The sequence below is a fragment of the Amphiprion ocellaris genome, chromosome 23, assembly GCF_022539595.1.
Source record: "Amphiprion ocellaris isolate individual 3 ecotype Okinawa chromosome 23, ASM2253959v1, whole genome shotgun sequence".
NCBI lineage: Eukaryota > Metazoa > Chordata > Actinopteri > Pomacentridae > Amphiprion > Amphiprion ocellaris.
Window position 1 is genome coordinate 9,126,091 of NC_072788.1, and position 15,988 is coordinate 9,142,078.

General features: G+C 40.2%; 1 protein-coding gene across 3 annotated transcripts in view; it reads right to left on the reverse strand.

Moving 5' to 3' along the window:
• Positions 1–5,248, reverse strand: part of LOC111589169 (ADAMTS-like protein 1) — a 106,956-nt gene extending 101,708 nt beyond the window's left edge. For 2 of the 3 annotated variants that reach the window (XM_023299961.3, XM_035943774.2), the window contains exon 1: positions 4,934–5,244. In XM_023299961.3, coding sequence (XP_023155729.2) covers positions 4,934–4,990 — 57 coding nt within the window. In that variant the 5' untranslated portion in view covers positions 4,991–5,244. Of the gene's footprint in view, positions 1–4,933 lie in introns of all 3 variants that reach the window. The other variant, XM_023299963.3, reaches the window with a different exon arrangement.
• Positions 5,249–15,988: the final 10,740 nt, after the last annotated feature.

The window sequence follows — 15,988 nt, forward strand, 5'->3', positions numbered from 1 at the left end:
TTTACTGGCACAGGCCACTTTGGGCACTCAGTCACAGCACGTTATTAGAAGTCGGCATCAAGCGATCGAAAGGTAAACAACACTATCAGGTTCCATGAGATTTTGGAGGGGACACAGAAAAGCCATATTATCTCGACCACAACTTTTCACAAACCCTGGTTTGTTAATCAGCATCTCATGTTAAAGCAAGACTTCAGCATTTTTGGAAATGATTTGCTTTCTTGCCCAGAGCAGGATGACAAGACTCTTATTTCTTTTAAATATGAAGCAAATGGGAGGAGATGGTTAGCTTAGCTTAGCATACGACACAACTTTTACACTTTGATTTCCACTTAAAACAACAGATATGACTTGTGACGGAGTGGGAAGAAAATATCGGATTTATCTTCGTTTTCGTTTTATGCTAAGCTAAGCTAACGGCCCACTAGCCCAGCCTTCATAATCAGCATCAAGACATGAGATTGCTATTGTTCTAGTCCATGTGCAAAAGGGAGACTCCAGCAGCAGTGCACTTAAAGGGCAGCTTTTGCTTTCGGCAAGAAAACAAATGAGAAATTTCCCCAAAATGTCAAACTGCAACACAAATTAAAGCGAGGTTCCGGAGTTAAAGACAAAAACGCTCTGTAAGGTTTTCTTTATCTGACTATTCAATCGGAAGAAATGTCAGTCATCCCTGCGATTGCCAAAAAAAAGAGGGGGAGAAACTCTCTTTAACAAATTATCTGACAAAAGCTCACCCTTCAGAATCATTAGGTCTCATTTTAGATTTTCTCTTCGGTCGAGCCAAATTTAAATACAGGAACTGGCAGTGTCAGGATTCAAAATGAGGTAAAAGAAGAAAGTCAAATTGGAGATGAGAGCTCCACCAAAGCCCAGCTATTGGTTTATTACAAATATTATTGAAAGTGAACTTCCTTTGGGATCCAACATCCAACAGAATCTGCCATTTCTTGTTCAGTGCTGCAGGACTTCTCCTTCATTAGCCCGCTGAGAACACTGGGAAGCTACTTCCTTTTGGCGGAGCTTTATAGAGATGCAGGCCTGTTCTGTGGATTTTCAGGGTTGGAAGAGCAGCATGCTGGCGCACCTGAGCAGGACACACAGGAAACACTGCTGCAGCACCAGGAACGCTAAGAGCACTGCATGAAAAGTGAAGCATTTTGTGGGTACCTTGGCAATTCCCGCAAACATGAGTACCAGTGAATAATGTCCTTGGACTCTAAGTAACACACACACTTCCACACTAAACAAGCCCCAGCCTCACTCCGCAGATTAAGCCCAGATGGGAACAATGAGATGAGTATGAAGGCTTTTGCAGTGTAACTGAAAACACTCGGTCTTGTTAACGCGCTCCAAAAACTCGCTCCATCCATCCATCACTGGCCAGATGTTCTCTGAAGCCTTTTCCTTTAACTCCTTGAGAGAGACCGATCCCCTCTCAAAATTAATTCACTTCCCATTCCACTTGCGTCCACAACAAAGGCGCTCGTGAAAGCTAATTGGATAGTTTGTGGTCTTTGTGATCAGGCGGTCGAGTCGGGGAGCGTGTTTCAGAGTTATATTGTTGTTGACGCTCATTCACTTGGGACCATTTGCACGCCGTGACCCCACTTAATCCTGCCACTAGACCCCAAAGCCTCCTGCTTCTGAGAAGTTAAAGACACTCTGCTTGCCACATTAGGACTGAAAAGGACCGTTTCCCTGAATAAACACCAAAATCTGTTGCTTTGGTGGCTAATTTCCCTTGTTGAATTCCAGCTGAGTAATTAGAGGAAAGGCATGCAGTGAAGTAAGTGTGGCGGTGAAGCCTGATTTATATCCATCAAATGCTGAAAGCCATACATGACCAGCAGCTCCCAAAAGGAGAGTAAAATTATCCACTTCAATGGAGACATCACTGCCACGGTCTGATAGTTTGTCTGTGTTTTATTTACGACAATATCAAGAGGCTTAATGTCATGCACTCAGCTCTGTCTGTGTCAGAAGAAAGCTAGACTCAGCTTGATTTCTGTGTGGTAGTTTCACTGTAAATGTGGATGTAGATGCAGATATATCACTGATCTGCATTAAATAACACCCCCAATTCCTCTTTTTCTTCCTTGTATTTCCCAATAAATGCATTTTAATGTTACCGAGGCGAGCAAATGTTTCAAAATCTTTGTGAAAAGTAGACATTTGAGGCGCTGTTTGTTGGACATCATTTTGCACGGAAAGAATAGAATTTAGTGAATAAAAATGACTCTAAAAAGGTCTTCAACAGTTCACTTTTAGCAACTGCAGTGAAAAAGACACTACAGAGAACCTGCAGAAGACGTCTGAGTTAAGCTACTGAAGTCGGTTGAGGTTTAAGATAAGTCAAGATAAGATAAGTCAAGATAAGCATTTATTAATCCCACAGAAGGGAAATTTGCATGGTTGCAGCAACAAATCGTGTAAAAATGTAGAGAAATCAGTCAAAAAAATTTTAAAATGAACAATAGATATACCTAATTACTGTTAATATTATACAGATATTATACCATTTGTACAAATTTACACTCAGGGTATTGCACAGACCAAGCCTGCAAGATTCAGGACTGCCACTTTAGAAACACAATGAGACACATGATGGCTTTTTCATGGACAGAGATCAAAGAGACTTATTTTTTTGGACAAAAATAGGTTTGTTTGGAACCTAAAATACTGGTTGAACAACATGTTAGTCAGATGCAGACTTGAAACCTGAGGCATTATGAGTGGTCGTGTCTGAAAACAACCTAGAAAAACGAATAAAAAGTGTGTTTCTGGTCGTCCGAAGAACCTCAGCTTTTAGTGTAGATACAGACATCAGATGGATTACTGGGAAAAACAAAGTCTCCTCACAGACAGGTGCCAAGAAGAACAGAAAACACAACAAGGATTTACTTTGCTCTGTAGCCCTGGCAGGTGCCAAATGACTATTTAAAGACACTACCCTTGGTGTTCAAAGAGATGTCTGGGTGTCTGTTAGGGGCACAGCGTCTTGCACACAAAGCCTCATCCAGCTATAAAATAAAGGAAAAAAGTGTTGCTGGAAGGTTGTACTTTTTTGCACAAATCGGGGGGAATAGAGTGAGAGCAACAAGACCCTCCAAGAATCACTCGAGGTATGTCATTATGTCACCCACAAAGGAAGGTCTATTCCATTTAGGGTTGGAGCCGCAGGCCATTTGGACCCCACACACACAAATCACACTTCCAGCGGCTCGTACACACAAATACAGAGTCTCATTCTTTGGCCAAACGGTAATGCAGAGAGTTTGACCTACGAGCACGGATGAAAAGGAAAGGCCACTGCAGTGCGGAGACCCTCGGAGGCAGCACTTGTTGATCTCCGGCCCCCCTGAAGCGAAGCCGTGGGTGAACAGATACATGTCCAGTGCTGACTAATTCTGCACACTCACAACTCGCACGCATGGGAAAGCTTGTCAACTGCTGGACACTTTTTCAGGCTCGCAGTGTGACAAAATAATCACAGCACAGTAGCTGTCACATCTTAGAAGTCGGTGTGAGGGTTGGACACTGAAATAAACAGCTAACTGAGGCGAGCGCAATCAATTATTTGCTGCATTCATCATAGAAACACTTCTGTTAATGCACCTCTACAGCCTCATGATGATGTTTGCACCCATCAATGCAAATTTCACAAGTTCTCCTCTCATTTTCAAACTGCACCATAATCATACAAGTGCTGGACAGTGGCCTGGAAAGAGCCTCAAAGCCCCGAATCACTGATTACGGTGTGGACATGCTCAGCTTTGCTTTGTAGCAGCCAGAGTGTCTAAAGCCCAAATCACCTTGAAGTGTTATTAGCACCTGTCGTGGTCGTTTACGTACGCCAACAGCGGCAACCCACCCTAAAAGCCCTAAAATCTGTCTAACAACTGCTTTGTGCTGCGCTTGGACCTCTTGCTCAGAAGAAGAGGATTACTGGAAGCTGAGGGTAGAAGTTTGTTCAGAGGAATCATTTAAGGTGTCAACTTCATCACATAAATGCACAGCAAATCTATTTTATCAGCTGTTTTGAAATTATTTCTCAAATTTCTATGAATATAGAGTCACACTGTGCTGCCTATTTCATTGTTGCAATAATCTAAAGGTTTTTTGCAACATAGCATCACTTCGGACTTGCTTTCTTATCTCATTTACAGCATCATCACACTCGAAAAAGTATTTCCCACAGCTTCATTAAATAATTTAATGGTTTACATCAGCTTTTTAAATTGTAAACAGTATTTTCACGGCTTGTGTCAACATACTAATGTTGCTATTTGCAACAACTTAATACTGTGTGAAATTTAAACCCAAATTTCTGAAAAACAACATTCAAGTTAAGGTAACTTTATAGCGCTTTATAATTTAAATTTTAACCTGCAAATTCAGGCAATTAAGATTTGTAATTAAAATACCAGTGATTAAAGAGGAAAATCTAATTACTCTAATTTAATTTAGTTTGTTGGTTGGACATAATCGCAATAGAAGTTGTATTAAATGAAAAAGACTAATGCGAGCTGTATTTCTTTTCTGTTTTGTTCAGCCTAGACAGATTTTAGAGTGCAGAATGACGTTAATTCAAAACACAAATGAATGAATCTAATCTGAAAGTGTATTTTAAGATATATTCCAGTTTTCTTGGGAGACAAGGTTCCATAAATGTACATCTCAGAGCAATCTTGCAATAAATTAAACATAGATGTGATAAAATTGTCACTTCAGACACACAAAAAAGTGGATCTCTATAGGGTTGACTTTTTAAAAACTCTACAAAGAATGTGCAGGTCAAAATGAAAGCAACAGGTGTCTCCTTTCTTTCCCAAAAAGCTGAACAAATGTGGCCAAACTGAGGAGACGCGCCTCCTCCGCACCGTTCAATGATCGGATAGCAGCTTAAAGTGAGGAATCCCCAGCGGCTTACCTCCACACAGACAGCGAGCAGCAGCAGCCCGGTCCTCCACAAACAGCCTCCAGTCATCTCGGACGCAAACGGAGTGATTTGAGGGCGCTGAGAGACAGCTGGTCTGTCCGCTCTGTGAGCCGCTCCGTCCGGACAGAAAGAGCTCCGCTGTCCGCTGCGCGCTGCGCTCCGGAGACGCTTTCCAGCCAGACGCCGAGAGAAAGAGGGAGGAAAAAATGGGTAAAAGTCAGCCAAGAAGAGACAGACACGACATGACGCTTCTCAGTCGCTTCCAGATATTTTGTTCCCCCTGCAAACACGTTGCTGCTAAATTTATGTTTGCATACCAGGCGTGCGTCAGGAAAAGGGGCTCACCCACCTTACATTCTTAAAGAAACACGCTCCCGGTGCACGGCGCGCTGGAGAGATGCTTCCCTGCTCCACTTTCATCCTAATGAAAGGCTGCAGCGGCTGATGTAACCTAAACCAGCGGATTCCCACTCAAAGCCCTTCACTGCTAGTCTGTGATCAGCTGTTTGGACTGGAGCAAACAAACCGGAGACCAGTTTGATCCAGTAAACAGAGCAGGTGTCCACATCAGGCTGCCGTAGAACGCACTCAGTTTTCAACGTGAAAATATCAATTCTAAACTGAAGTCTACACTGTAAAAAAAAAAAAAGTTTTTAACTATCGCTTCTTTTTTGCATACGTTTTTTTTTCTGTATTTAAATCAGTTTAAAATAGCTTTTGAATGCTACAGTATTTGAGGTTCTTTTCATATTTTCCTTGCCGACAGATTTTTTAAACTTATTTTTTACAGTGAACTGAGAAGTCAGTGATCTGATTTATCATCACAAAGATTCTGACAAAAGTTTTCTACAAGAGCTGCATGCAGTGAAAGAAAATACTAGTTCTACAGTGAAATCTACACTGTAAAAAAATTTTCTTTTGCAATTCTCTTATATTTGAAGATTTTTGTTTTGTTCGACTGCAGATGATATCTAGTAAAGTCAAACAAAAAATAACTATCCATGTGCATGATGACTGTTTAAAAAACAGCCCAACGCTGTACATAATATCCACATATGTTTTACATGTGACAGAGTTTTGCTCTATTCAAATCAGTGGAAAATATCATTATTTTACTGAAATTTGACATTATTTCCACAGTTTTGTTTTGGGTTTTTTTGCAGTTTTTGAGTGTGACGGTATATGAGGAGGGTTTTTTTGTTTTAGTTTTTTGGCATACTTGCTGACAGATTTTTAAGTTGTTTTTAACAGATTTTTTACAGTGTACCATATAACTGGGTAACCTGATTTGTGTTTAATTCCCAAAAAATTCTGGGAAAAAAAATTGCCACAGTGAAAGAAACATTAATTCGAAAGTAAAATCTGCAGTATAAAAAAATAACGTTTTAAACTGTAATATTTTTTCACAACTTACTGATGATTGTAAAAAAAACATTTAAATTTTTTACAAATAGCAGTTCTTTCTTTTATAACATGTGACTATGTTTTACTGTATTTAGATCAGAAAAAAATCATTATTTTACAGAAATTTGCCATTATTTTCTGTTTGTACAGTTTTTGAATGTTACAGTATTAGAGTTTTTATATATATATATATACACATATATATGTATATATATATATATATATATATATACACACACACATATATATATATATATATATATATATATATATATATATATATATATATATATATATATATATATATTTAAATATATGATGACAGATTTTTTTTTTAGGGTTGCTTTACTGCTTTTTTCCTTACAGTATACCATATAACTCAGTAACTCACTTCTGTTTTGTGAAGTAACAGGTAATATCTTGTAAGTATTCATTTCCATGCTAACCATAAAAATCAGGCCAAAACTGTAATTTAAGTCCACATCAAAAATGTATATTTTTTTCAACAAGTAAATCATTATTTTTATAAATTTGTCTGTAAAATTACACCATTTTCTACTGTATTTTATATGACAAAAGTTGAAAGAAAAGTTATTTGTATTACAGGGGAAAAAATAAATTTACTGTACTTAAGCAGGCTAAAAATATAATTATTTTATAGATATTTGCCATTATATTTGACCTTTTTTTCTTTTGTACAGTTTTTGAACATTACAGCATTCCACCATTTTTTACTGCCAGATTTTCACTGTTTTTTGTTTGGTTTTTAACAGGATATTTATTTTACAGTGTAAGCACTGACAAATTAAATCCAACCACAGGCTCTTTTGAAAGTTGGTGCTAATTTCAAGGCCCATTTGAGCTCATGTAGCACAGACAAATCCAGTCCTGTCAAGTCAAGTCACCGTTATTTATGCAGCATATTAAAAACAACTGATGTCGGGCCAAAGTGCTTTTCCAGTAGAAAGTTTTAGGTAGCTCGGGCACAACTTTAGCCTCATGATCATTTCATTGTAACACAGCACCCACAGCTTTTTTGCCTCATGAGCTTTAGACAGTTGCCGCTTTGTTAATTACAGGCAGAACTGAATCATCCTGAACAGCCCAGAAAGGTCCACTCCTCTTTTTAACTCCCTACATCATGTGCAGCGCAGGTCCACGGGCTTCAGCTGGAACGTGAACCATGTGTTGTCAGCTATGCACCACTTGAGGATTGTGCCTACTTTTCACAGCTTTAGATTTAGTCACAAGTATGAAATGCATTAGTCTTTCAAGTTAGGAATCCGGCGCTGCCAACCATGTGCCATTTAAGGTCAGGAAGACGTTTATCTGCATCAGGCTCCGGCTGCTTATGAACTGAGATCAACTGGATGAAAAGAAACCTTCGTACTCTTGGCCTTTGCTGGCATTTGACTGGAATCGCTGTTGTTTCTGATTTACCTTGGTGAGACCCATGTCATTCCTGTCCAATAAAAGCAGCGGTTCCCCTTCTGTTTTAATTCTATTTCTCATGCAGTTCAACAAACGTCTGCTGTATCCCTAGATGTGAATGCCACATCTAGATACAAATTATGTGAGTAAATGAACTTCCTTTGAGTGTTGACATCATTTTTAAAATCAACTGCAACACGTTCCACTCCAGAGAGGAAGGAATTTTGCATTATAATTGATAGCTGAAGCTGGCAACTCCTCTTCCATTTGATCCCATACCTCCATTAAACTAAGAGGCATCGAGTTCTTTGAAGCCGAGCCCGCAGTGGTAGGGCATTAAGACTTGCTTGTCGCTTCTGAAGCTGTCCAGGGCCACCGTAATAACAATGTTTCTCCAAAATGTCATCTGTCCTCAGCTTAGCTCATAGGGCCGACGGAGGGAGATGCCCTTTGGAGAGCCAAAATATAATACAGGTATGTGTGGTATGAGCCACCTGAATTGCTGCTTGACACGCAGGCATGAATTCGACTTAATCTCTATTAACACACCGAGTGCAAGAATGTAAATGTTTATTTCCCCAGGAGAGGAGGGGGAACTCTTTACCTGAGGACTGCGGCGGGGGTTGAAATCATTTCCTCTCCACCTCGGAGGTTAAATTATCGTCCTTAATCGCTCCCTGAAACCCAAATCCTACCCGCTCATGCCACTCATCATGAACAGTCCAGTGTCTTTGAAAAGAGGAAAGAGCCTCTCGTTGAACTCTGACCACCCAGCGGCACCCTAAGATGCCTGCAAGACACCCCACAAAGCCCGAGCAAGCAGCGGATAAAGCTCGGAGACATGAATAGTTTACATTCACCGCGACTGGCGGTGCATAGCTAAGCTGCGTCCTCATGTTACAACTGTTATTCTTATTGATGGACACATTCAGTGGGATCACTCGCTCAAAGCTCTCCCCATCAGCCGAGTTACAAAATCGCGGCCCCCGAGGCGCAAATGTATTTTTAGGGACTCCGCTGGCTTAAATAGCATCTGTCAGTTGTTTGCTCAACAGATCTGACAGGATTTTTCTGTGTGGGAAGACAAATAAGAGGTTGAGGTGGCAGCTAATGACAGTGTTTCAGCTGAGATCTTTTGTTTGAATGCAGCAACTGGATGCTCCGTGACACTTCAGGGTCTTTTTAGAGGCAGTGAACACCAGCAGCACACAAGCATGACTTTGCAAGTGCAAAATAGGTCCGGGCTATGTACAGTACATGTGTTGGTTTCCTAGCTAAACATACTTGGAGCAGGTCAGCGCCCCCCATATGAGTAACCTAGTTGTCTCCTTTCAGCTGACACCAAACATGGCTGTTTGATCAGTGATATTTGGCCCGAGAGTCAAAGAGCTGCTTGTCACATGTGTTCAAAGAGGGCAGGAGGGCAGGAATTTGCCAGATACCAGGGAGAGAAAATGGCCTTCATGGGACACCAGGGAGCTTGTTTTTGCATTAAAGAGGCAGAATCCCCCCCCCCCCCCCCCCCCCCCAAAAAAAAAAAAAAACAAAAAACCAAACATCTCTGAATGTAAAAGTATGTAATTGAAGAAACAGTTTTGACCTTCTGGCTAAAGTCTAGATGAGAAGAATGATATTGGGACTTGAATATGTCAAACAGCAGCAATCCAGTCTCCTTCAATGGACATGTTAAGTCTTATTTTCCTGAGTCTCACATGGAAACTTCACAGTGAAGAAAAGAATTAAAGCAGGCATTACTTTTAGCAACAAAATGTGGTGCAAAACCCCTGTAAAAAAACACTTTTTATATTCATACATGTTGGATTTGTGTTTTAGAGGTGCTGTTTCTATTTGCAATTATGTTTTTACCAAGCTAACCATGCAGGAAGAATGTAAATAAAGGTTATTTCCCAAAGTGGTGAACTCTTCCTGCAACATAAAGCACTTCTCTGAGTGTTATTGTGGCACCTTCCAGTCCCCTCTGCATGCAGCTTAACGCCACTGTTGCTTTTCTCATCTGTCCTGATTGCCTTTATGGCTCTGTGGAATTTGGCACGCTATCTGTATGTGTGTGTTTGTACGTGTGTCTGCTCATGCTTGAGACTCCGGAGGAAAGGAAAGCCGCTGCCATTGCTGGGCCTCAGCGTCCCGGGAATGCCAGGCTTGCTAAAGGGACAGTAACCTGCCTGTCTGTCAACGCAGATCTGTTTCGGCTGCAGGCGTCGCCTTCCATCGGGCATGTCGTAACCTCCGCATGCTGTCTCGGGGCGTCACGCCACAAACCACCAGTCAGACTTGCAGACAGTGGGCACAACACTTCTTCGCACCGCTGCCAGTGATCAGTCGGCTCGTCTGAGAACACAAGGGTGTAATTTTTTCTCTTTAGGGAAGTATCTAATTACACACAAATCCTGGCTTACAGCTAAAACCAGATATGCTGCTGGATGAATATTCATAAATTAGCTTGGATAACTTTGGACAAAGTTCAACAAGACTGAGGCACTGTGCCACATAAAATCTGGTAATCTAACGACAAAATTAACCTGAGATACAATATCGGATGTATCCTCATCAGATTTTCCATTGATGTTACAGCTAAGCAACAAAAACCAAACAGCAGAGCAGCAGAAAAGGATACCGTTACGTTGTAGAAGAGGATGTCTATTGTTTCAGTAAGTCTTCTGCAGGCCAGACGCTGGCAGAGGAATTGAACAGCATTGTTTGGGGCACAGAGGACTAAACATCTGTTTGTGGGGAACAAAGCTATGATGCTACAATTTTACTACTTTTGAAAAATGATTCCTATTTACCAATCAGTCACCACATTTAATCCACCTGTGGGGCTCAACGGATCAGGCTTGTTCTGCTGTACCATCAGTTTGGATCTGGGGAGTTTAAATGTCTTAGGCTCTTTGTCATGCTTCTGTAGCCATTCCTGAGCAGTTTTTGTTGTGCGCTTCCTCTGCAGTACTTGGGGAAGGCACTAGGTCGTACAAACATTCACATAAACGGCACCTTAATTGACTTCTTCTTGGATCCAGAAGATTCAACCATGACTTTGAGCGCAAGAAACAAAAACAGATATTCATTGCTGGAAATAACGTCTGTTCTGTGACACATGCAGGACATAGAATGATCAAATTTTACATTGAAGATGATGATATTTAAGAGGGAAAGCAACCACTCAACGAGGACAGTGAGAGAGCAGGAAAATTGTGCTTGCTGTCCTCTGTATTTGTCGTCTGTGAGTTTATTACGCTCGCTATAGTATTTTAGGGCTGTGCAAAAGTAACTACCTTGGAGTTGCTACATCTTTCTAGCTTGAAAACAGCCCTGAAAGAGGCTCTACGGGGGCGAGTCTTGCCGTTGGAACATGCACAAAGGCCTAAAACGGACCGCAAGTTCCTGTAGGAGTGTTGTATTGTTTTGGAATTGCTTTTAGGTGGGTGTTAGCTTTTAAAGGAACATCCACAAGAAAGCGAGGACCAAAGGATTTAATGCAGAATTGGTGCATAACTTAAATTGTGCTTAAAATTTGCAGAATGGAAATCTAATGCACCTTAAAATGTGATTACAGGTATGAATTCTACTTGAGTCAATGCTGATATTTGCAAGAGTTTAGCAGTTTTTTTCCCTCCATCATGCCTGGATTTAATCTCTGCCTCGTTTAACTCAAAGTTCAAGAGCTCAAGAGCTGAGGTAGAATCACAGAGTAAATTTTCACAGCTATTCCTATTCTATTATGTTTTGTAACTGAATATGTAGAGGCCACTTCTAGTTTTTTGTCCCCTTGTTTGCTTCACTTCTCTAACTTTCCTGTCTGAAGTCTGAATCACATTAGTGAGACAATGCTTGCAACATAATTAGTCAGGTGTTCCCTACGGCTTTCAGGGGATGCCAGTAAACATGTGGGCTTGATTTTTGCATCGCCATTCACATGACTCATCTCCTTTAATTCCTGGAATACGAAAAAATAATTGCTGAATGGATGGCAAGAACCGTGTGTCATGAGTGAATCCAGCAAGGCTGCTTCACATGTCAGCATCATGTACTGAGCTGCAGGACCCCTGGCTGCCCACAGAGACCACCTGAGAGGAGGTCTGGTTGGGCGCATGTCTTTTTGTCTGTGCGAAAGAAAAGGCAAGACAGAGGAGAAGAGGGGAAATGGCAGACAGCTTGGCCCGGCTGTCAGCTGCCACTCAGTTCCCATTCTGACTAACCTCATATCCAAACCTTGTTCTTCTGGTTTCTTCAAACTCCTGCACACCTCAGGTACTGCTTTGGAGGCCAGCTGAATGTCCGTCTGACAGTGAGACTGCAAAGGAATAGCCCAGAGAGAAAGCAGAAATGAAGCGAGGGCCCATTTCCCACATTGTTCTTGGCTCCTGTCTGCCCCCGAAGACTTAAGCGAACACTTCCAAAACAAAGAGATTGTCTGTGTAGGTGCCCAAATAGCCAGCCCACGCATGTATGCACACTTGCACCCAGACAGAGACACACTCACACACTGGGACATAAAAAATGTTATTCTAATTCCTTCTAAGTGCCTATTTAAGCAGCTGTTTTCTGTAAACACTGGCTCGGACGGCGCGGCTCGGACATTTGGTTTTAGATCATTCTCAATTATATTATAATTACGAGGACTCGCCGTGGTTGTCAGCAACGGCACCCAGAAAATATAGCTGTGAATTGCTGCCCATTTGCCAGCACAAACAGCCGGCGTGCTAATCCCAGCACGGCTCTGTGAAAACGGCCTGCGATGGGATACTGTGGAAACATGGCGGGGTCATGCAGGACGGTTGTCGGAGCCACACGGGGGGGGGGAAGCCTTCTGTGGTCATTGTCTGACCTGCCATCTGACCCATTCAAAGTATGTGCCCATTGAGCGGCTCAGCAATTATATCTGTGCCTCACAGGTCAGTGACCAGCGCCGTGCTCTTCCAGCTATGCAATACGAGACTTCATTTTGTCTCCTCTGAGAAAATCATTTCCGAAAATCATCATTAAGGTGGAAGTGGGGTCAGGGTGTGGTCCCGCTGGAATGCACAGGATCTCATTTTCAAAGCAGACACTGACCTTTTCTCACACTTTTCACCATGTACAGTTGTTGACTTACTTTTTAACTTGATCCTCACAGTGGGAAGTGCAGAGGGTTAACTTGGATGTCTTAGCTAATGAGCCGGAGTCATTATTTGAGGATTACATCTGACAGGTGCACAGAGGCTTGCCTAATAAGACTCTTGTCTATATTGTTGCTTTAAGTCTGAGGTTGCTGCCTTGCTAAACACATATTGTCTGAGCAGATTCGTTGTTTATTAAAAGCTAAAGTAATGGTTATTTCAAGAGGGCAGGCATCATCTTGCTAACATGTAATTCATTTCTGTGTGCACAACCTCTCCTGCTCCAAGGTCAGGAAGAATAATAGAGCCAAATTTAGCAGCAGAGCTACAAGAGCCTATGCAGCTATTTTGGTCCCAGATGTTGAAATTCTGGTGTAAATTTACTCTGACGATAAGAATACAGCAGATATTGAGCTCGCCCATGTCTTCCTTATTTGTATAATATCTACAGGAATTGTGCAAAGTATGTATATAAAAGATGGACATCGCCACCAGGTCTAAAAAGTAAAGAAGTGCTTTAAACTGGCATTCTGTCTAACAGCCAGCAGAGGTCGACTCCTCTCATTGAAAAAAGAAGTCCAACTGCATAGAAGTCGAAGAGAAAATGACCCTACTTCTCACTTTATCTGTTACCTGAGTAAACATTTTCTTAATCAGTTTATAGTCCCAATCTTTACTTTCAAGACTTTTTGAATAAAAATGGTTTTAATTTTATCATTTATGAATACATTTAGAGTAATATAGATAATATAAAATGTGATGTGTAGCTTTCAGCAAACAACTGTAGTCACTGTTAAGTTTTATTACCTGCAAATGGACCAGCAACATGCTATTAAACACCGACAGAGTTTTTTAGAAGACTGTCGTCATTTGAAGCTACTAATCCAGCCCACGAGTTTACTGTTGTGGTTCCTGTTTTCTAAGGAGTTGGTTCTAGAAAATTAAAAATAATAACAATAAAAATAAAACTGTCCTACCTACCTGGCCTGTATCCAGCACCAGCTAGACAAAATTAGCCATTAGCATTTAGCAGCTAATCATTCACCATATTTCCGCCAGGTGTAAATCAAAAACTAAGCTAACAGAACACAGAATATTGAATAAACCAAATGTCATTGAATTTTATATGTACCTGTGTTGATCATTTGCTCAGGAATACAACTCCAATTGAACATTAATGCTGCTCTGCGTTTTTGTGAACTGTTTTGCTGACAGTTTAGCTTAAAATGCTAGTAAGTCTGTGTTCACTTTGTGTCTGTGCTTCTGCTGTCACCAAGTGGTCAAACAAGTAGTTGTTGCAAGCTTGAGGCCACCTGCTGAAGTGAACGTGTTGTAAGTTTTGAGTTTACTTCTATATTTTCCTCAGTTTCCAGACTATCTTCACTGAAGGCTAATAATAAAACTTTTCATTTTAACAGTGGATAAGTACTATTGTGCGTAAATGTAAGTGCCACTCACCCAGAATTATCACCAGATTCTGCAGTTCCCTTTGCTAGTTCATGATTTGGTGTTTTTGCTGCAACTGTAAAGAGAAAAGAGAAAAAAACAAGTTTAAAGATGCCTAAATGCAACCTGGCTGCCACTCAACAACATTCAAGCAAAATTAGCTGTTAGCTGATGAACAAAATGGGAAATTTAACAGAAGAGTGAATATTAAAACCACCAAATGCTACTGAATGTTATCTATATACCTACATTCATCAGTTGCGCAGAAACACAACTACAAACGAATGTTGCTCTGTGTCTGCTGGATATGTGAACTGTTTGCTAACACCTAGTTTAAAATGCTAACATGTCTGTTTTCAGTTTATGTTTGTTTCTGCTGCCCCCAAGTGGTTAAAAAAAGTACTCACTGCCAGTTTATAATGAAGACCTGCTGCTTAAATAAAAAAGTTGGAAGTTTTTGAAATTTGTTTTTATGTTTTCCAGACTATCTTCACTAAAAGCTACTAATGAACATTCTTATGTTAACAGTGGATCACATGATTACTTTCATGAAAAAATGTCACTCACCCACAATAATTATCACCAGACTTGGCAGTTCCCTTTGTTAGTTTATGGTTTGGTTTACTCTCATATCACTGTTGTTGCTGCAACTGTTTTCAGAAAAGAAAAACAATATGAGGAAGACACATGAATGCTAGCTGACTAGCAAAATTAGTCATTAGCTGAAGAACAAAGTGGGTCATTTAGCAGAGCTCCTTCAAGAGTAAATCAAAAATAAAGCTAACAGAAGAGTGAATATTGAAAATATCTAATGTTATTGAATGTTATCTATATACTTACATTTATCAGTTGCCAACACAACTCCAAATAAACGTTGCTCCAAGTCTGCTGGATATATGAACTGTTTCCTAACAGCTAGCTTAAAATGCTAATATGTCTGTTTTCAGTTTGTCTGGTTCTGCTGCCCCCAAATGGCTAAAACATAGCTGTTGCAAATTCATAACGAAGGCCTGCTACCTAAAACGGAATTTTAATTTTTTTTTTTTTTTTACATATTTTCAACAAATTGCACTTACTCAGTTTGATACCTACTGCTGAAAAATAATATAAGAATAATACTGTTTATTAAATGATACATGGATCAATATATAATTGAGGGACTTGGGATATATCTTGCTGACATTTTTATTGAAATTTAAAAAATAATCATGTTTTTTATGTTAATTATGATCATGTCTTTACATATTCCATAATTATTTATTATGGAAACCATCATTTATTATAAAAAAATTACTGGATATCACTAAACTGTCAACTAAATAACCCGAAGTCCGAATTTAATAACAACCACCTTGTAATTAGCTAAACAATAATAAAATGAGCTTATTTAAAAATTGATTTGGTTGTGTTCTCTTTATTACGTTGAGATAATCAGGACAGATCTTTCTTTTTTGGTGATAATCAAATTTTATGTGAAAAATAACAAATTGCCGAGAAATCCCTTTCAACTAAGTTACCCCTTACAAAAACACCTCTCAAGGAAGTGTGTTAATTCCAGATCACATGACCTGCTCCACATGATGTCATTTCCTCCTGAAGAAAATCCTGGCAAGACTCCAAGGCTTTCTGAGTTATTTAATATAAAGTA